The following is a 22,810-nucleotide window of genomic DNA, read 5'->3' as shown; positions in this document are numbered from 1 at the left end:
GGAATATAATTTGCATTGAATAAACTATGTAACATTTTGCACATGACCTCAGGGTTGAGACAGGTTAAGTTCTCTCCCATCTTTTTGCAAGGTCACATGTAAATACAGGGGGTTCTCTGGACCCTTCACTGTCACTCTTACTTACAGACTGACCCTTTCCTACAAACATCCACAGTGGCATGTGCTTTTCAGGAAGAGTTGAAAAAATACCTACATCAATTAAGAAGACTAAGAGAGCATGTAATGGGACTGCTCAATTAAAAACTGCCACCCCAGAACCTTGCCTAATTTTTGCCAAAGCTAGCGTGATCTATATAAAAATACACATATGTATTTCTGATATATACACACACACATATACATATTAGATCAATAAATATATGCTTGATCTCTGCTGATAGATCAAACGAGAAAGGTGCAAAGAGAGACTGTTGTCTACTTCTATTACCAAGGAGCAAAGGGCTGGAAGGTACTGTCATTATGCATTATGTAGACAAAGGTTGTTTTCATATAAGGCTCCATTCTAGAAAAACAAACATGTCAATCCACCATCACTGCTAGGGAAATAACTGATGAAAAAGCAGGTTATTCTGGCCTAATGTTTGGAAATCAGATGCTATTCGATATGGAGAACTGAAAGGTACTGCATTTAAACAGAATTACCCAGACAAAGAGATCCAGGCTGGGGAACATCTGGAGAGCTAACAGGTTGGCAGAAAAGGATGTAGGGATTACTGTTAATCATAAACAAAGCATGAGTCTTAAGTGTCATGCTGTTGCGTAAAGAACCACCATTGTATTACAAACATAAACAAGAAAATGGTGTGCTACCAAACCCTTGTGCTCTAGTCAGTCCTGCTAAGACCTCAGGTGCAATCACATGCTCAGTTTTTGGTAGTGTTGTTCAAAAAAGAGGCAGCAAATTGATCAGAGTCCAGAAAAGAAACAGTGATATTTGTGAATGCTCTAAAAAAAGGTGGTGTTGGAAGTTCACAGTTTAACCTGTGGGGAGAAAAAAGGAGGGGGGAAAAAGGGGGGGGGGGGGGGGGGGGGGGGGGGGAGAAAATAATGCCCTTCATAAATATAAAAAAAAGTTGCTGTAAAGAACATTTTCGGCATCCATGGAAGACAGCAGAAGTTAAAGAGAGATGTCTGTAAGATACCAATAAAAACACTCAGTGGTAAGGAGTATGCACACTAGAATAGTTTGCCTAGGGAGACAGTGGAATTAACATGCCGGGACAGTTTTAAGGACAGGTGAGATCAACATATGTCAAGAACGATAAGCAGAGCTGAATCTGTCTTGGGGCAAAGGATGGACCAGCTGATTTCTCAAAATTATAAAATGAAGCCAAGGTAAATTCCATGAAGTACAACAGTATTAAAAAATAGAATACATTTGGTAACCCATCTTCAACCACAACAAAAAAAATCAGATCTTGCTATAATTGTGTGTCCCTTCTGGTTTATACATTTCACACATAACTACAAAGAGAATTTCCATTCCTCCATTTGCAATAACAGGCAACTTTACCCCAAAGCAGGTGTTGCAGCCTTAATCTGGTGTGGTTGAGATGCAGACTGCTTATGGTGATATCTAATCCAAAACTGGAAGAAAAGAAGCTAAATACACCAGCTTAACTTTTCATTTATTTTGTGTTTCAAGAGACATTTTACTTTTGCACCATACTCAACTCATGAGTCTTCAAGGGAATCTTTTTGCATAGATTTCTGATCTTTTACATTCCTTCTATTGCTATTCTGCAGAAGTAGCATAGCTGCTTTCACAAAGCTCCTGCTCTCCATGAGGTAACAACATCCAACTCAGGGAGGTACATATGAGAAAGAATAAGGAATACCATAAAGCATGGTGCAGGAGGCACTCAAGGAAAAGAGAAAAGAAAACACGTGGGACAAAGTGAATGGAGAAAGGGTGCTGCAAGGACTCTTCTACTCTGAGTACTGAAGAGAGAAAAGGTTGTGAAGCTTTGAAGAGATGCCTGGGTGGAGTGAAATGAGGAAGGCAGGAGGGCATACCCTGAGCTACTAAGGGAAGAGATGGAAGAGGAAGATGATAGGGACTCGTAAGAAGAACAGCCTTGAGAATAAAGATGGTGTCATGGAAGGAGTTATTACAGATAAAAGATGGAGGCTCCTCCCATAGCTTTGAGTCTCCTGTAACAAGGCAGTACAGAGGCACTATCTGAACTATCGCTGAGGGATAGACATGTGGTAATTCTGGAACAACACAGCTTGCTCAGGTATTTTATCCTACATCCACTCTGGGAAAGGGGCTGACAAATCCAGTGTCGGTAATCAAAACCTTTCATCTACCACTTAGCAGCTCTGTAACAGCAGTGGAAATAAAAGTCTTATGGTCAAACCCAGAGACAAAAACCATTAGAACAATATAAATGCCTAACACATGCTAATAGTCCATGACATTCTCCAATATGAACTTTTTTTTTTTTTTTTTTTAAAACACATATTTGCCACTCAACATAACTGCATTCAAGTCGCTCTGAAGCTGCTGGTAACAGAAGGGGTACAAAGACTGACATGCTTATGTTTCAAGAAACTTTTTTTTTTTTTGTGCAATCCCTTTCTGCAGGCTTAAAAATTCTTACTGAAAAGGGTTTACCATGTTCTGAAGGTAATGAACTAGGTTAAGAAACAGGTCCAACTTCTGTAAGCCTTGCTCACCTATCCAGTCCTCAGATGAGCAACAGCAGCTACTGACACCAGGATAAGCTGTGTGAATCATGCCAAGTAAAGTTAATTTACTTAATATGATACGTAAGATGAATTTTTGCACACCTTATTATAGATACGAAACTCCAAAGCTGGAGAGACAGACAGTCAATAGGTTCCTTAAAAACTTCTAATAGGCCACTTTTAATAAAAAGAGCTATTAAAATTACATTAAATACTCTTGAGTCACATTTGTTCACAAGAAGCCTCAATTTCATTTTCATTCTACTTTTCAGATAGCTGAAAGACCAATTTATATAAGACACCCTTTTAGCTTTCCAAATCTCCTTTGGTGTTTCTATTAGCTGTTAAGTGAAATGTGCCATTTGCCTCCAGTTAAAGAGGTGAGACAGATGCAGCTCATCTTGTATCATTGCATTTTGGGTTGGTTTGGGGTATGAATAATGCAAGCTTCTACGTGCTATGGGGTCAGCATTTCTATGTTACAAGTGTTACGTTACGTAAAGCATTGCCAGGATAGAATATGTGTTCCTATAGAAAAGGAATTACGTGAACGTTGCCACCAAATTTTTACGTTTTACTCACTGACAAAGTGTCTCTCCCTGCAAGTAAATGAAGCTGATAACTTTCAAGGTGTCCCTCAGGTAACAGAGATCAACCAGAGGGAATTGCAGTAGCAGTAAGAAACAGAATGGCCCTGTTTTGTGTATAAGATTAAATTCAGATTTTTTTTTAATTTTTTTTTTTTTTTTTAAGAAGGAAACTGTTAGGCCTCAGGTCCTGGCAAACTGTTGTGATCTCATACAGAAAATACTATACTCCTGTTTTCAAGTCTGTTAGAGGGTGAAAAAGGACTGTGGTCATAAAATGATAAAGGGAAATGGGTGTAAAACAAAACAAAACAAAACCCCACACCCCAGAGATCATGAAAAAGATTTCAAGAATGCTAACTTTTTAGGAGAGTCTATAACCTTATAGGTAGAGATTTGAAAAATCTATAATAGTCTCTAATGAAAGCTTTCATATTTGAAAAACAGTTCAAGAGCTTTCGAAGGAATTACCTCAAACTATCTCAAAGATAATGATAAAACATTCTTCAGTGCTAGGAGGACCCCAAGATTCAATAGAGAAGAATTAAAGAAGCCATTTATGTCAAAGGCTGAAAGGAAACACAACAGGTAGTTTGCTATAAGCCAAATTATCTTGAGACCCAAATGCAATGTCTTGCCCTAACTATACTCCTTTTACTGTCAAAGTCCACTATTGAATAATTCTTGTTTTAGAAATCTGAATAATTTCTGTCAGAAGAATCTCAATGCATCACTACTAAGAAGAGAAGATCAATTGTGTTTGCACTATTTAGAGAAAACAATAAGTATTTCCTGTTCCACGTAGCATGGACATAGAAGAAAACACAAAGACTGTTTCCTACCATACTTTGCTATGCTTCCCATGAAAGTGACTTTTGGCAAAATGCCCATCTCCTTAAACTTCATTACAGACCTTAGATTTTCAATATCACTCACTCAGCTAAAATGTCTTCCTGCTTTCTTCTGCATTCGCTGCCTGAACTATGGTCAGGAAGACATTGCTATTTTTGTAATTTTTAAGAGTAGAAGAAATGCATTAAAGATGTAAACCCTAGGGATATTCATGCCCTGTCATTGCTCCAAATGAGGCTATAATGCAATAAATACCTTTTGTATTCCAGGATCTTCTTAGGTTTTCACCAAACTTGTGCAGTTTCTTCTTAAAAGTTAACAGTTTTAAGTCCTCCTGTCATTTTGTGAAGCTGGACTAAGATACGGCTAACTTCAATTTTTTTTTTCCCCCTAGATGCTTTCAGGTGTATAAAAAACTCTATGAAGAAACTGTTCAACCCCTCCCTAACTCTCTTTTTCAATCCTTTCATTTCTCTTTTCTCATTCATTTCATCTTGGAGCTTGCAAAGTTTCAGAGCAACCTATCGTAGTGGGAATCAGAGCCTTGACTGTGGCTCACCACTTCTCCTGCAATACCTAAAATGAAAAGGTCAAAACTGCTATTCAGAATCTCCTCCTCTGACCTCATACCTCATCAAATTGAGCCTGCATTATGGCCAGTGACCATGACAGATTCACAGAAAAAGAGTGTGCCGCTGAGTGATGATGTTTCTGGCAAGCCATGGCATCCATTCTAGCTCCAACTCTTAACAGAATTGAAACATTTTTTAAAAGTGCTTGTCCTGGTTTCGGCTGCATGGTGCTGAGTTGCTGACTGGGGTTAAACCACGACAGTGCTTTAAAATAACCAAAGTTGTGCTACGTTACTGGGTTTTTTTGGTTATTACTTGTTATCATATTTTAAAATATGTTATACTATTATGGTATCCTGATCAATGCAGACAGTTCAGGGCTCACATAAGCAAAAATAGCTCACTGCTTTGTGGCCTTTTTTTTTTTTTTTTTTTTACCAGCAGCCATCAGAGTGCATGACCTGTTTTTCTTTACTCCATCTTAGTCTTCTAGTGACCTACTCACTGAACCTTCCAGCATTTCACTCCTCACCCCTGTAAGAAAGCAATGACCAAATTCCCTTCTTTCCTCTTCTTCCGCCTGACAAACGCAGTGAGAGGTCCCAGTTCCTGGGGCACCTGCTCCAGACTCTCTTGGACTCCTTACTCCTCCTTCACTACCCCAAAACTGAGGCTCCTTCCTTCAGCACTCATCACCTCCTGTGCCTGAAAAGTCTAAGTATCCCAACAAAACCTATAAGAGTGGAAAAATTGAGCAGGAAGCACCAAAGAGCATGTCCAATTGCCAAAATTTATGTTCACCCTTCTCTCCTCCTAATCTCTTTTGGACCAAAAATTCGGTGAGAAAAATTCCTGGCTACTTAGCTTCTGTAATAACTGTTCACCTTAGCCAAACTGTAAAACACTGAAAGAATGTACTTAATTTGTTTTTCTACATGTTTTTAACAACATGTGTTCCATGTCTAACTACCCCTTGTCATTCAGTCATGGAAAGCTTCCTGAGGTACTTCATATTTCCACATTACCAGATAAGTCTAAGAGTTGATGCAAATCATGGTGTTTTTCCATTTCCACTGTTTAAAGAAATTTTGAAGAACATTAACAATTCTTAGCAAATTAGGATGACTGCTACGAGACATCTGTATATTTCAAGAGCAAAGGTGTAAGTTTACAGGTACCACCTGCAATTCAGTAGCCACAACAAAACTAATCCACTAAGGCTAAACATAACTCAGTTCAAAGGAGGAAAAACAAATAAAGTTATCAAGTCCCCCAAAATGCTCATCCAGCCTAGTATTAAGCTAAATTCGAGTCTTGCTGTTAACTTGGGAGGCTACTCATAAACAAAGAGATCAAGGGAAATAATTTGCCTGCTATTGTCTATCCTACAAACAAAGAGTTATCCAAACTAGTTATGGAGTCAAAAACAGCAATCAAGAAAAATAAACTTGAATTTTGCTAAAGGGTCAGCAGCTTGGCTCCTTTTTAGAGTATCATTCCAATGTGAAGTAACCAAAACACGTAAAATAATAAAAAAGGAGCCAAAAACCATTAGGCTGAGATTCATATTCCTACTCCTTTCCTAATAAAGCTGTTGAACCCTGTTTAAAATATTTAAATTACTTAACCTGCAAGCAAAGAAGAAAAGATTCACTAACTTTGTAGAGAAGATGCCCACCTGGAAGATGAGACACTGGTATTCCCATTGCTACACCAGGAACTGTTTATATATGTGAATAGGGCTGATCAACAGATAAGGTTAAGACGACTACAGAATATTAAATTGCAGAGCACTCTGCTTCAAGATAGGAGATAAGAGTTCAAGTTTCCTCAGGCAAAGGAGAGAACCAAACTTTGGTTTTCTACACCACTGGATCAAACCACCACCTCCTACTACTTTGCACATCATGCCCTTCATTTCTCACACTTTCCCACAGGTGTTCAAAATGAAATATTTAGTTTGGGGCTTAATGAAATAGCATTTTTTTCAGCCATCACCAACTGGCATTATTCCAGTGACACTAATGCACTGTTGAAGAAATGAGAGCCTGCTCCACAGTGAAGTAACACAGCTCTCTGCCTCTGCATTTATATTACCATTATCCCTGCCATACGTCAGACAATTATTTAAAGTAGAGGCAGGATGGCGGGAAGAAGGGATGGCTGGCAGTGAGCCACTGACCAGTAGAGCTAGACTCTTCACCAGACCTCCATACGCCAAAGGAAAATAGGACAGTTCCCTGAAAGATGCTAGATCAGGAACACTGTAATAGTCTGGCACAATTTTAAGATACATCTGACTTTTGTTTTTTTGAAGTGTTGTCTCGTGGACTGGACTTTAGGCTTGAGCTGCAGGTCACCTAGCTTGTCCGTCACGCACTGCCCATGCACTGCTTAATTAGCTCTTGTGGCCAGTATTTGTTTACAGCTACACTGGGGTAGACCCAGACTAATGCCATTGTCTGCTATTAAATTGTTCTGAACTTACTGTAAGTTTCATGCTACTCTGTTGCAAACTTTGTTACAGAGGAGGAATTAGGGAATTACATAGATAAATCTTCACCAGCAGCTGAATCTCAGGGAGGCAAGGCCTAAACAGGGATAACGGTACTAAAATTACCAACCTCAAAGGATGCAACAAAGGCTAATTAATGTTTTTAAAGGGTTTTGAGGGTGGAAAGTGCTACACAAAGGAGAAATAAAACTATTTTGTGAGCTTCTGTGTAGGCTAGCAACTGAAGGCTCCAATTATATGGCTTTCAATAGTTAACCACATGAACGTAATAAAGCTACTCTGATGACTGACTTCCTCCTTACTTCTCATTTGCATGACTTTCAGCACCTCCCACATGCTGCAAAACTTTAAAAGCTCTCTATTCTGTCAAAATGGACTTGAACTATGGCTTAACCTTTGCTGGGATACCAGAACGAGGAGAAACCCGAACGGGTCTGTGGATGCACCAAGACAGAAAGCTGACTGAAGCCTGAAACGTGTGCCCCTTGGAGGTGAAGAAGAGATGGACTTCTTTCAAATACTGTTTAATTTATCAGCCTAGTTTGTCTTAAAGGAAGCTTCCAAATTCTGATTTTTCTTTTGCTAGCTTTTTTATCTTCCCAATTTATCTGGATGGCTTATGAATAAAGCCTTATACGATGAAAAGCTTGTCTGTTTTTCCACAGCTATATCCACTGATAATAAGACATTATTCTTGCAAACACTGCCTTCTTTACATCCTTAAATGAGCCTGGGTACACAAGCATACTGCCACTACTTTCACATGGAGCCTAAACCAAATTATTATAATTGTAGTCTTATCAGCAACTTCAACAGCAACAGCCAAAAGACACAGACATTAACAAAAAATTACCAGTATGTGTTTCGTAAGGAAGTTATGAATTCCAAATTTTGCTAATCATTTCAAGTCTTTCTTCTTTAATTAGTTTCTAATCCATGACTAATTTTATTCATCATGCCTAGCAACACAAGAAATTCATCCCTCTGATAAGGTAGTGAAATTGAATCCTTTTGCAAAATATTACCCATTCATTTTCATACATATATTTTTACAGGATTATTGCTTTCCGCAACTCAATTTGCTTGAACAGCCAAAAAAGACTTAGAGTCAGGGAAAATCTGGATGTAGCAATCCCAAATTATTTTGTTCCCTTATGTAAGATACAGCTGCAATCTAAACCGTTGGAGAAAACTTACAAATATAAATCAAGAGGGATATGACATATGGGAGTCAGGAAGAGGGGTTTCCAGCTGATAGCCATTCCTTTTCATTATTTTGTGGAAAACAGATTGATCAATCACCAAAGAAATCACATCTCTTCCAACTGCTTGAATTCCCCTTCAAACACAAAATTCACAGACCATCTTGTTTGAAATGGAGCATTTCTCTGCGTGCTTCAGGCGACACTGCTGAAACAGGAAACCTACACAACTTTGAGAGAAGATAAAGCATGGAGAGATCAAAGGAGAGTAGCTGTGCAGCATCAGAACCTACATCATGAAGAGCAGGGCCAGGCTGGCAAAACCAGAAAGAAACCAGCCCCTTTGAATTCGCAGATGGAGGCCTGCCTTCCTCTGGGCATCTTTGTTGGAGGAGCATCCTTCTGCTGCGGAGAAACAGACGTTCCAAAGCACATCCAGATGTGCACAAATACTCGTGATGTGCTTCTCATTCTCATCACAACAAGCTCTTGATTTATTCTTATTAAGACCTGCTTGTTTTCCCTGATGACCTGCAAGGCTGTTACGATTCTTACAAGTGCAGTTTTTGAATACCTCACTAACTTCAAGACTTTTGTCTTGAGCAATATCCTTACTATTCGTCGAGGACCCGTGGTGGTGTTCCTCTACCCGAGGACTTAGAAGAAGTGCAAGCTAGCGCAACAATTAGTTGACCTCTGAAGTTGCTGTCAGCAGTCTTTAGCACGCGTACATGGACTGGAGAGCAGTGGCTGGGGGATGGAAGGAGAGTACACAGAGGCTGCCTAAGGAGTCAAGCTGAAGCTATACAAGGACAAAGAGAAGTAATCTAAATACAAGACATTACACCTTCTAGGTTCGTTCTTCTGTTGGATTAGCTGCTACCATGTTACAAAAGTCTGACACTTTTCTGACCCAGCCAATACACATCACTGTCCTTGCCAGAGTAATGCCACTCAGATGGGTATTTTGGAATCCTTCTAGTAATACGTGAATGGCAAGATGGGCTGCACGCCACAGAAACTGTTCACCACAGAGTTTGGGTGTTTCGGGGTTTTGTGTTGGGTTTTTTTGTTTGTTGGTTTTGTTTTTTCTGTTGTTTTTTTTCCTCAGATATGCACCTTAAATGACAATTTAATTTGCTTTCTTTTTTAACAATTGTATCCATTGCAATGAAATTTACCTAATGGTCCAGATAGCATGACGCTGTACATTTCCATTTTTGCTGTCATTTTTAAATTCAGAGGGGACAAAGGAAAAAAAAAAATACACAAAGGGAGCTGAAGTTAGTCAATCAATTCTCGCCTCCCCCCAAAGTCCTCAGGCTCCAATGAGATTAAATTACAGAGTTAATACAAATCTAGTCTGTCAGTTCCAGCAGATACGCGCTGCTTCTAGGATAAAAGAACAGCACAGTAAGAATATATTCAACTGATCTTAGGTTCAAAGTAAAAGTCCCGCTGAATATAAAGGGACAAGAAAGTCACTACAGATGATGCTAAAAGATTAAGAATAGCTAGAAAAACATTTATAATGCTAAGGAGAATTTCTCCCTTCCACAATTACCAGTCAAATTACCACAAGTGAGTTATCTTTTCTATTTATAACATAAATATTATTTTATTCATAACAGTATTACCAGTTCAGAAAAAATAACAATTACCTTTGACAACCTGTTCTTCCCATAACACTGACATTGCCAAAAATACAAACATTTTCAGAAGACCAGAAGTGTTAAACTGAAGATCCTGCTCCAAAAAGCAATGATCCTCTGAAAGTATGAAAAGAAGATAAGGTCACCCAAACCACCATAGCTGTGCAGTCTGCTGAGTCTCCAGCCTATAAACTCTGCCTATAAATAGATTTTGCTTAAGGGATTATTCATAAATGGGCTTCCAATAAAAACAGTGGTGAGACTGCAGGAGATCATTAGCTTACAGAAAGTTGAGAGATTTTTACTTAGTCTGCTCGTACTAAGTGGACTAAGAACTGTTTAAGAACGGTATTCACTTTGCTGTATAGGGAACAAGCCTTGCTTTATTTTCATGCTTAATGCTAGCTCTGTATTTAAATGCCTTTGCTGTCTTGGTGTGTGATACATGAGACACTAAAAATAGTCCATCTGTTCCAGAATTTCCATTGTGTCTACCTTTGAAAAGCTCCATTAATGATGAAAAAATTACTATGAATTTAACTTACAAAGATAAAGCCCAAAATGTCGAGAGACTGAGACTGCACACATAGTAAATCTCCATTATATATTTTCTATGTAAGTCTACTTTATGCACCTCACATTCAGGCAAACCCCCCTCTATTTCAAGCTGTACTGGAGAAAAAAAAAAAAAAACAACACCAAAACGCTTGAAAGTCCATGTCTTTTACTGCTACTTTTTCTTTTGTGTGTCTGTCTGATAAGGCCTGGAAACTCTCCAAAATTTACAATTCTTATCTGTGTGTTCTCTGGCTCTTTTTTTGTGCTGTAGATACCTTTTTAATCTAACTCAGATGTTGTTTATACTTTGGAGAGCCTCTTGCAGCCAGCAAGACAAAACAAAACAGTGGGATCCTGTTCCAGCAAGATACAGAGGTGTCCTCTAAAGACAAAGGTAAAAGCAGCCAGTATTGCATTTGCAAAACAGAGCTGATCATTTCATGGCAGGCAATAAGCAGTCTATTTTAGGATCCTGAGATTTTAATGGATGTAAGATGCAAAGAATAGCGGACGTGGCTAGAGCCAGCTATAGAGCAGGCACAGGCAGACTCCACAAAGATGTTCAGCACCCTAACTCCAACTTCAGTAGCTAACTCCCACGGAGATTTCTTAAATACACATCAGTCACTGACTGCAACAGTTCTGGATATTTTAGTCTCCTTCAGTGAAGGTTGGCTAGTTTCTCAAGTAGTCTTATGATATCGCCAACCACCAGTACCATATCAGCCAAATACACCTCTAAAAAGGTTAAAGCCTAATTATGCTACCACTCAAATTACTAATTACTCTACTTTGCCACTTTTCCTCCACTCTGCCTTGCTGGACACGTATCATTTATATGTGATGACGTTATCTAGATGGTCAACTCCATTTGTAATCAAACCACTGGTTGCTGAACATCTTTCAAAACCATGCACAGCCAAAGACTTATGAGGACTACATACATGTTGGGCAGCAAGGCAAGAAACTTATGTTGGTTTTACATTCATTGCTATTTTCTGACTTCGCATGTGTACATGTGCAGGTACTGCAAAAACATACAGGATTAGGCAAGTCAATTCATCAAAAACATGCACTGTACTTTACCACCATGTATACAGAAAGATTCTGAACACTTCCCCTCTTACACATCGAAATGAATTAAATGGGTGGCGGTGCAGGGGGAAGGTATACTCATGTGCCTTATAGCTTTCCAGTGGCATTCATTTTAAATGTATGTAATTTACAAGTCAAAAGATTAGTGCAACTTCTCAGTGCCACAACCGTAGCTGTCAGAGTCCATCAAAAAACCTCAAGCTGTTCTTTGACTTCAAGATCATCAGCAACAATACAGACCTTGGCAGCAGCAGTTAGCTGGCCGCTGTCAGTGATGGATGAGACAACAGAATGCAGTTAGCTCTTTCACAGCTATATCAATGCCATCCTGCCCTGCTGACAGGCAAGGCAAACCTGGTTTTGTCAGTGAGCCAGGCAGATATGATCCCGAAGACACAAAGGAAGCAGATACAAGCAGTAACAAGGTGCCATCCTCACAAAGTCACTTTTCTGGCCATAACTGCATTTTAGCAGATGTCCAGCTCAATATTACCAGTGATACATCCATTACGGGCCTGAAAATCCACTATATCTACTCTGACTGCAGTTCTTCCTCAGCCAAAAAAACCACATGGTGCACAGGAATAGGCCAAATGCTAGGAAATGTGGGCAACTCCCATGCTGTTCACAAACATTAATGTCCAAACCCAAGCACATTCTCCATTACAAAAACAGAGGCAAAATTCCAAATGCAAAAAGCAGTTATCGTGGTTAGGGACAACTAACAATCCTTGACGGCACTACCACTTGGAAAAATACTCTGTGTTCAGCTCCATCTGCAGCTACTGTTTTGTTACAAGATATGCTGCTCTCCCAAACAATTTTAACAAGTGATTTTTTTTAAAAATTCAACTCCAGAGCAGGATATCTAGACTGAAACGGTCATGGTCTGATAGGAAAGGTTGGAGAGCTGATTAGAAAGTACAATATACAATCAAGATATCAACACTTGCTCCCAAACAGCTTAAATTATTTCAAAGTGTACAGAAGCAGCAATAAACAGTTCATATTTCTGTCCTTCCAGTGGACACGCTACAAAGGGCAATCTGGGCGAGCCCATGCTAAATACATGTTCCTGGCAAAGCTCTGCCAGCTCAGGCACTTCTTTGTTATTATGCTGCTCCTCCTGACACAGCCTCTCTGTGCAACTTTTAGAGGATGCCTTGACTCCTGGGGTGACCCACTCTTTCTCTTTGTTCAGAGCATTCAGTAAAAGCAGCTCCAAACCTAATTTTGGCCTTTTGTGTTTCTGCTACGTATTATTTATCACTCATACTGCATTTCAGAGGAAGACATCAGAACTGCCATCCAAAAATCAAGCTGCAGTATCCCAGCTATATCACAGCTGCTGATTGCCTGATCTTTCATGATTACAAAATCTAAAGATGTATCCCAATACCATTTGCTTTATGAAATTTTTTGCACATGGGATCTGTAGCTTTGAGACAGCTGTCAACAGAGACTCTCCCTCCCGCCATCTTATTCCTCATTTAGACCTGATCTGAGTGCAGGGGTTGGGTTTATCCTGTGGTACCCCCTTCTCATGATTCAGTAACCTTCACTCCTCCAGCAAACCCCTGGAAATTTGCACTAGCACTACATGCATATCAGCTCTGCTCTGTTCTAGCACTTTGCTAAAGAGATGACCACCATTGGGGCGGGGGGGCATGGGGGGAGGGGGCAGTGGAAGAGTGGAAGTACTGTCCACCTCCAGCTCTGGCACGACCCCACTGCTGGGAAGAGAGGGTATATAGACAGCACTATCCTTCCTCACCCCTGCTAGGAGAGCAATGTACAGCAGAGCAAAGCCAGGCTAGACTAGCAGCCCAGTAACGTTGGTGCATCATAATTTTGGGGCTGCATATATTTGCTCTCTGGTGCCTATATTTTGCTATCATAGCACATCTGGGATACACTATGAAGCTGGCATTTCCCCCAGAATTACTCCCCATTCACTATTCCAAAACCTCTGCAAATATGCTACCCTTCCTCAAGCTGTAAAGAGAGGAAAAACATCACAACTAATGAGTTGCTCTTCTGTTCTTTCACCTGAATACTTTTGCAGTCACTTCGGCAGCTCCGCTGTTTAAACCAACTCCTGTTTCTACAGCAGATTATAGACAGGCATGCTACTCTATCACACTGAAAATGCATTCTAGTCAACATGGCCATTTGCCACTCCCTGTGTACCTAAGTCAAGCCTGCCTACTTATTGATGAGAGCACATTTCAGCTGCAGTCAGTGCTGTCTGGATGCTGTTGTTGTGGAAGTGAGCTAATATCTATAGTCTCACGTATTATCAGCAGAATGGCTATCCGATGTCCAGAAACTGTATTATAGTGGTGAAGGATGTAGCAAAAATTTAGCACTAATTTCATTTTCAGTTGCAATATCTTCTCTCTGACCTGACAGTTCAAGAAGTCATCACTGGACTACTAGAGTGAGCAAACTCAATATGAGAGCCACTGAAGAGGAATCTCCAGGATGTCTTTTCACACAGCCACCTTCTCTGACTATAGCTTCTCTGAAGCAGAATGAGCTAGTGAATCACTCGCTGGTCTGTCTTGGGTTAGCTCACATCTATTTAAACCAGCGTGAAGCTCTGCACCTTTGATGTGAGTTAATTAAGCTCACATGACTTTCCCCAGCCTGGCTTCTGCAGCTTCGGAAGTTAAGGGAACCAAATTAGGCCCATCTGTCTAAATGGAAGGGAGTCCTCTCCCGCCATAAGGCACACTTCATTACCCAGCAGAGGAGCTGCCTTCCAAGAGCGCCAGGAAAGGGGGTTTTGTTGCTGCCAACAGCTACCCAGAATACCAGGCATGCCAAGCGTGGGGGTTTTCACGAGAACCACGATTCTGTGCCATCAGCTTCTTTGCACAGAAGCCTCAAGGGTCTGTCTACAAAGGGATTTCCTGCAATAACCTTTCTTTTAACACTTGGAACTTCTTGGCAGCAACAGATCTGCAAAATACATTTGATTTTTTTTCAGTTAAAAATAAAGAAGGAACTAGCAAACTTCAGTGGGGCAGAGGAGATGACTCTCTCTGCCTTGATCCTGCAGCTGTTCATTGTGTAACTGAAGTTTGTAGTCCATACAAGCCCTGGAAGCCTCTCAGTTGCTAAATTGGAATCCCAAGAAGAAAGAAAGTAGCCTTAAGTAATTCATGTCATCAGGTACAGCTGCTAGAGAAAGGACGCAAACCACTCCCTGCTGCTAGTCAGTGCTAGGATCTGGGGAAGCAAAGGTAGAAGACACAATTACACAACTTCAGCTCCCAAATCTGTCTTAAAGGATTTGATCTTGTAGAGGAACTGCAGAACTGTGCTCAGATCCCATGCTGGCTCTGCCACAGCGCTGTGCCTCAGTAGAGGTATTAACCATACTTTGGTTATGAGTTTCTGTATTTGTTATACAAAAGTTACCATCACAGCAAAACCGTAAGTGACAAAAAAATAATTCCTTCGGTAACCTGTTTTTCTGTGAGACAAGACTTGAAGGAAGTATCTGTAAGTCTGTATGTAAAAACATACGATACTGTTGGGAAACACAAACTTAACACTGAAGACCTAACAAAGCAGACCTAAAAGCTTTTTTCTCTATCACAGATGATCTTTATGAATGTTACGAAAACTAACAAAGAAGTTTACAATGAAAAAAGCACAGCAATCAGTAATACATACATACACACCCTAAGTAATGACAAACATTTACTACTGTTACAGGACAGTAAGGAAATTGTCCAACAAGCGATGTTTTTGTGATAGGCCTCCTAAGAGGCTCCTTCTTAAACCTAACAAAAATGAGGTATGGAGATGACCTGCATTGAGATTAGTTTTGGCTAAAGTGGGACTCCCCAGGGAGTCTACGCAACTGAATGGGTGAAAAACTGGCTAGTTGGGCTTTAAGAGTAGTGTTTAATGTGCCATACTTGGAGGTCAGTTACAAGCAGAGTAGTGCAGGGGCCTATCTTGTTAGATACCTGAGGAGGAAACAGAGGGCACACTCGTCAAGGTAATGGATGATGCCCACCTCAGGCTGCAGTCAATATGCTTGAGGGCAGGGGTGCCATTCAGAGTGGCCTGGCAGGAACCTCATGAAATTCAACTTGGACAAATGCAAAGTCCAGCTCCTGAGGAGGAGCAGGCCCACGCACCGGCACAGGCTGGAGACTGACTGGGCCAGCCTGCTCTGCAGGAAGGGCCTGGGGGACAGTAGACTTAGCATAAGCCAGCAGCATGCCCGGGCAGCAATGACAGCCAGTAGCATCCCACACCATGTCAACAGCAGCGTAGCCAGGAGATCAAGGGAAGCGATTCTTCCCCTTTCCCTGGCACCCGTCAGGCCATTCTTGGACCACCACCTCTGGCTCTGCAGTCCTGTGTGCTCGGCTGGCCTTGATAAACTTGAATAAGTCTGGGAGAGGGCCATCAAGGTGCTCAAGGACTTGAGCCCTTACCCTGCAAGAAGAGCTGGGAGATTCAGCTTGGAGAAAAGACAGCTTCGAGGAGACCTACTGGCAGCCTGCTGGTACCTATAGGGAGGTTATCAAAAAGATGGAGCCTGGTTCTTCACAGTGGTGCATGGCATGAGAATGAGAGACAACAGGTATAAACTGCCATGGGAGGTATCTCAGAGTATCAGGAAAAAAAGAAAAGTTCATAGTGAAGACAGTGAAGCAGTACAATAGGTTGCTCAGAGAGGCTGCAAAGCCTCCATCCTTGGAGGTCTTCAAACCCAATCAGATAAAGCCCTGAGCAACCTCGTTTGAATTCAGTGTTGACACTTCTTTGAGCTGAAGGTTGGATTACAGACCTCCTGAGGTCCCTTCCTGTTTGAAGGACTCAGTGACTCAATGTCCCCCACTAAAGGTTCTCTAACGTGTAATAATGGAAAAGGGTTCACAAAATTGAAGACTGCTTACATTTGGGAGCCTGAAACCAGTATTTACACCTTGGAGTTCTGAGAACTCCAGTACTTTAACAGTTTGTACAGTGCAACTGAAAAACAGCACACAGTTGCGTTGTGCTCACACTGGGAGCATCTTGTAGCAAGGAAACGATGCTTTCATCAGACACTATCTTGCCTCCAAGAGTTGAGGTTTGCAAGCAAATGTGCACAAGCAAAAAGTACTCTAATTAAAGAAGAACTAAGAAATGCAGACTCCAAGGCTTAATGAATCATAACAAATACCTAGAAAAAAAACTAATCCTGCTAATTTCCAAGTGTTTATTGAGTCGGTTGAAATGTTTGTGTGTGTGAACACAATCACATATAGTTATTTCCCTGGGTAGAACTCTTCAAGCTGAAATGTTGATTCTTCATCTGGGGCATGAATGGCAATCATTTGTTAATAAAGTCATAACTTCTCTACGTACCATATCAAGATCTTGGGAAACCCTCCGTTTGCGCAGCTCTTCCATCCTCTCACACACATCTGTGAAGCAGGTGTTATAGTAGTCTGCATACTGCTGTGCCAGGTCATCAATATTTCCCAGTGACCCATCCTATGGTGGAGACAAAGAAAAAGAAAAAGAGGTTAATCAATTTTAAAATTCTGATTTAAAGGTGACACCACAACTCTGAGGGAGACCCCCATCCTGCAGCACATCCAGCACACAGCTCTTGGGTCATCCTCTCAATCCCTAGACCCGAGCATGCTAACATGCAAGAACAGCTGGGAACTGCAGTACCACAGTAGCTCCTCAGAAACAGGTGGGACCTTGCTAATTCCTACACAGAGAGAGAAGGCAGGGGCAGCAAGGCACAGCAGTGGAACAACATATCCCCAGGCACGATCTGCCTCAACTCCCTCCCACCCACATATATTCATATTCCATCTGGTTCTCCCAAGCAGCTGCCCACTCATCCAATAACCAGTCATTACGTACGTTTCACTGACCTTATTTACTTGGGAGTAGCCCTGCTTTCCTTGACAATGACTAACAGCAATTTAAAACATTAAACTTCTTGCTTATAAGCACAATCAGCCAGACTGCAAACAATTCCAGCCAAATGACTTTAACAGGTGCGTTTATGCCACCCACAAAGACACTCTGCCAGTTGGTCTCTTAAGATATACTGGAGGTGGAAACATGGTTTGCTCAGTCGCAAATGTCTGCTTTGCTAGGCAGGATTGCTACTCTGTTAATAAAATGGCTATAGCCAGGAATCTAATTGTAATCATCTATTAATTACAGTCAAAATTCATACTTTTAAAATGATGGATAAATAAGGAAAAAAAACTCAAAACAAAACAAAAACCAGGCTGGATTTTAAGTGGCATGAGAAATCCTTCTAAACTTCAGATATGTATGCCATAGAGGGCCGGGCGAGGGGGTGGGCAGGGTGAATTAACAATGGTTTTGGTACTATACGCACACACTTAAAATAGGTCCAAAAGATGGGATGGCGTAATTTTGTTTCTCTATTTGTCTAATTTATGAAGGAGCATATATGTTATTGCATACATTCTTTAAAAGGTTAACAATCTACACTTCGTGCATATTCTGAGAGAAGAACAAGATACACTGCAGAGTTATTTCATTGTTGCTGTTAATAGATGCAACCCAAATATAAAACTGTCTTGAATATTAAGAAAAAATTAAGCAATCGAGAAATAATTTAAAAATAATTATGCTAATAATATACATAAGTTGCAATGCAGAGTTTTAGCATACAAACTAGGAGGAAATATTTTAATTAGAAACCACACCTTACTGAAGCTGTTGCCATTTGGAAATAAGCATGTGGTCCTGCTCTCATGGTTCCTGACTATGCTGAAGAGGCAGATCTCTTCTAATGAAGTATCACTTCCAGAGAATTGAAAAAAACATTCCAGTTTAAATTAAAGTGAAAGCCTATTAAACCTCAGACTCTGTGAAACACACTCTCTACTTTTTTAAAGTGCAATTCCACATGCACAACAAGTATCTCAAATTCCACAGGAAGTTTTGTAGCTCACATTCCCGAAATTCAAAACAGCTTGCAGTTTCTTAAAACTACTGTGCACAGTACAGGTGGAAAATAACTTGTATGTCACTTGTTGGAGCAGCAGAAGCAAAATAACTACACTAAATATATATCTATACGCACACCCTCCTCTATACATACCTATGTGTTTTTTACTGTATTTCCTATCTCTCAACCTGCCTAAGATCTCAAACAGGAGACGTTTCCAACATTAAAAGATCAGGTTCCTTAGTGCAAATACACTTCTGGGAGCTTCAGACTTTCCAGAACTTTGAACAAACAACTTTCCACACTGCTAAGCAAGTGTATAGTTTACAAGGACAAAACAATGGCATCTCTGAGAGCGCCACAGTGCTACCCTGCCTTTCTACCGGAGCAGCAGCGCTACTCGCTCAGCGGGCAGCGAGCATATGTCTTCCTCCAGCCACCTCCTTGCCATCCATCACTTCCCAACAAGCTGGGGAAGAAACTTTGACTCCCTGCCTATGCCACAAGCTCCACACATCTGCTTGTGCAGCTGGACACTCCTTCGGTGGCTGAGGCCGCACTTGCTGATCCCATGCGCACAACAAGCTGCTTTCACAAGGTTTGCACACTCAGTAGGGATAACTAGTGCTGCAGTGCTGGGGAGAAAAATGAACACCAAAGAGAAAAAGCAACCCCAAAACTTAATCTTCATTTGCTCACTGTTGCAGGCAATAAAAAAAAACTGTATGACTTCTAAAGAGATGACATGACATCTGTATCCCAGCCACTCCATCATAACAAACATCCCTCTCTAATGGTTTCCAAAAATTCCCACTTTGGAGTATCTTCCCCAGCCAGAGTCTGTTTATTCCTTGATAAGCTCTGCCAGTTAAGAGTACAGGAGCTGGAAACAGTAATGATAGAAAGGCAAGATGGGAAACCTTCATTTTATTAGAACAAGATGAAATCTGCCTATTTACTTTATCAGTCCATCTCCTCTCTCAATTCTGGCAACAGATTTCATAAAGTAAACCTTCTCAGAAATAGGTGTAATTTGTGAAGGTAAAGTCATGACTCTGAAACTGAGCGATATACTCCAAATCCAAACATATCACGTGAACTTCAGCTTAGCTGAGAGCCGGGTGGAGCTGAGGTGAGGATTGCAGCACGCTCCAGCACTCCTCTGTGCGCCTTTTCACACCTCCTCAGGTCCACGGTCACAGACTGCTCGGAGGATAGCAATGGCGCTGCACAACGGATCAAACAAAGCTGAACAAGTGCCCATTCTTCACTTATGTTGGCATGCAGTTCACTGTGCCTTTTTTTTTTTTAAAGGTGGTCTCTACAAGGCTGAAGGCTTGCGACTGTCCCTAGAGCAAAATTAGCTCGATTGCAGCACCCCAATTAAAGCCCGCAGAAGATGGGTGGCCCCACCGCCAGCGAGCACGTGGCTGCAAAGAAAGGCCTATTCACAAGCGACCCAGTCCGCCAGTGCCGCAACATCCAGAGAAGCTGAGCTGCAGGCACCAGCCTGCCTGACTGACAGAAGGGATTGTTGTCAATGCTCGGGACCCACATTAGGGGCTGTGCTCCAAATACAGCTCGTGCCAGCTCTCCAGGGAAGACTAGTCCTGCGTGAAAGCAGGCTATCCTTATGAAGGAACAGAAAAACCACAAGATCTTAGAGAGGAGAACTGATAACTGAAACATATACTCATTGCAACCCTCCCATACACTTTTGCTAGGTTACCAGACCGAGGGCAGCCAGCTTTACGAGTTAGCCACTCCACAAAAGGAGCATGCAACCTCCTAACTAGATGCGGACAGCTTTGGGGTTTGAAGTCTCTAGCTTCGAAAAATGAGAACAAAAATACAAACATTTGCATTTACATCTCAGCTTGCCAGGAAGTTGTAGTGGAAGATGCCGATTGAATCATTTGTCTCTGTGGCAAAGAGCTTCTTTTATGAGTTTATGCATGCGGGTATCCAGAGAGCATTGCTTTTGTTGAAAGAAACACAGATACACAAATCAACCCAAGCCAAAGACAGCAAGTATTTCACACTCCGCAGCATCCTCTCATGTTACATGTAAGGAAATAATGTCATAACTTAAGAAAGGATTGTATATCTGATTTATATTACCTCAGATTTTATCCCTACGTATAGTTATCTCCATCCTCCTCCTTTATTCTTTAAGTACTATTAAAAACACGACAAAACTAAAAAAGAGAAAATGCTTCATTTTTCTACTGCACTGACGATGGCCGAGAGGACCTACTTTAGATATCAAACTGCAAGTACAACTAATCAGAAGATGAATTTTGAACTATGGCATTTTGTCTGTCTATTCATTAAATTAACCCCCCAACTTCTCCAAACAGTTCTAAACTGTCTCATACAAAATCACCACCAGTGTGTTTTGTATTTCTATTTTGTTTTCAAGTTGAGTATTTTAAAAATATTCATATGCAACACATTAGCTCCAGCTTGAGAAGTCACTCAGTCCCTTACAAAGAGAGTCAAAGGAATTGTCCGAAACGTTTTAAAAAAAAAAATCCCTAGCATTAATAAAATAGAACAATAAAAACATCCATAACTAATAATATTTTAAAAATATTTCACTCTGAGGCATAAAGAATAAGAGCCAATGTTAATTTTCATAAGTTCCTTTTACTTTCTTGCTTTCATATGCAAGCCAAAACCTAGAGGATTTTTAAGGTAATAGAAATAAAAGTCTAAACCCATCAGTTTGTTCATTCCTCTTCTTCCTTACTAATAGCCCTACATTGTGGGCTTGATTCCAATACTAATACAACAGGGTCTAAACAAACATGGACTGCCCTTTTAGTTTCACAGGTAGGAAAAAGCATACAGCTATTTGATACCAAAAGTAATAAGCCAATGCAATTTATAATAAGCCTTCAGTTATGTGCCACTATGTCCCATTTAGACATAGACAGGTCCCATATTTGAAACAGCTTATGTGAGTAATGAAAAAAGACATAGACTTCGAATTTATTCCTACTGATATATCTGTAATTCAGTGGCCACTGATGTGCTCTTAACTGCTTTAGGTCAGTAATATTTTTAAAACCAGGACCTCATAATAAACTCTTTCTCATTTTGTTACAAATTTAACAGTTAAGCAAAGCCCTGCCATGAAGATTGCTTTGCACCAGTTGTGTTTATTGCCATACAAACTGCAATGTTCCAGCTATATAATCCCACAGACCTTCTCTGGTGGAAAAAATTTGTAAGCAACACAAATATTGAGCAGAAATACCATTCCTGAAATGCTTTAATTTATTTGTAAAAAGTTACAGCATGTTTCTCCTAAGGCTTCACTAATGCCTGAGACCATTCCATAAAATAGCCTGATAGTCAGCAAAGTAAACAACCCGCTAGTTTTAAAGGGTTAAATGTAAAATGAAGATTTAATGAAATATTCTAATGAAAACATAAGTTATCTCAGATTTCTATTTTTGGTTGTCAAATATGTTCCTAAATTTCCATCTTATAATGTATGCATGCAACATTTTTTGGCATCATAAAACAGAGTAAATGATGAATTGCCCTGGAATTCCCAGAGAATTAGTTCTGATATGCATGTGAATACCAAAGGAATCCATCGGGATTCCTGTTAATGGAGTGACTACAAAGAAAAGTTGGAACGATTTGACACTTATTATAAAGTTAGGATTTATCGGTCACTGAACATCAGTTAGTTTAACGCACTGGCAGAATCCTTTGTATTTGACATCTGAAAGTGTAAAGGAGAAAAATGTTTTGTCAGAGAGCTCTGCTGGCAATAAAATTAAGTAAAAATACACTCATATTTTAATAATAGTAATAAAATAAAAACACTATTAGCTAAGGAAGAATAATGGACTTTGCTAAGTAATACACACATTTCATGAACCTGCATATGAACCTAAATACTAGGCACTGGCACAGCATACATACTTTCTGCATAAATTTCCATGCAGAATAAGAGTTTTAGAAAAAGCTACCAAAAATACAACTATTTGAGTTTGTACTTTTCTATCTCAGATTCTGAAAAATGTATTACAAAACTGCATATTCCAGCATATCTTCCTCCTATTCTGGCAGATGTTAGGAATG

General features: G+C 40.3%; 1 protein-coding gene across 3 annotated transcripts in view; it reads right to left on the bottom strand.

Annotated features, from left to right (window-relative positions):
• Positions 1 to 22,810, bottom strand: part of SASH1 (SAM and SH3 domain containing 1) — a 576,339-nt gene that overhangs the window by 83,934 nt on the left and 469,595 nt on the right. For all 3 annotated transcript variants that reach the window (XM_050893069.1, XM_050893070.1, XM_050893071.1), the window contains exon 2: positions 17,128 to 17,256. In XM_050893069.1, the coding sequence (XP_050749026.1) occupies positions 17,128 to 17,256 (129 nt within the window). The remainder of the gene's footprint in view (positions 1 to 17,127; positions 17,257 to 22,810) is intronic.

This window comes from Gymnogyps californianus, chromosome 3 (assembly GCF_018139145.2).
Source record: "Gymnogyps californianus isolate 813 chromosome 3, ASM1813914v2, whole genome shotgun sequence".
Taxonomy (NCBI): Eukaryota; Metazoa; Chordata; class Aves; order Accipitriformes; family Cathartidae; genus Gymnogyps; species Gymnogyps californianus.
This window is presented reverse-complemented; position numbering and strand designations above follow the sequence as displayed.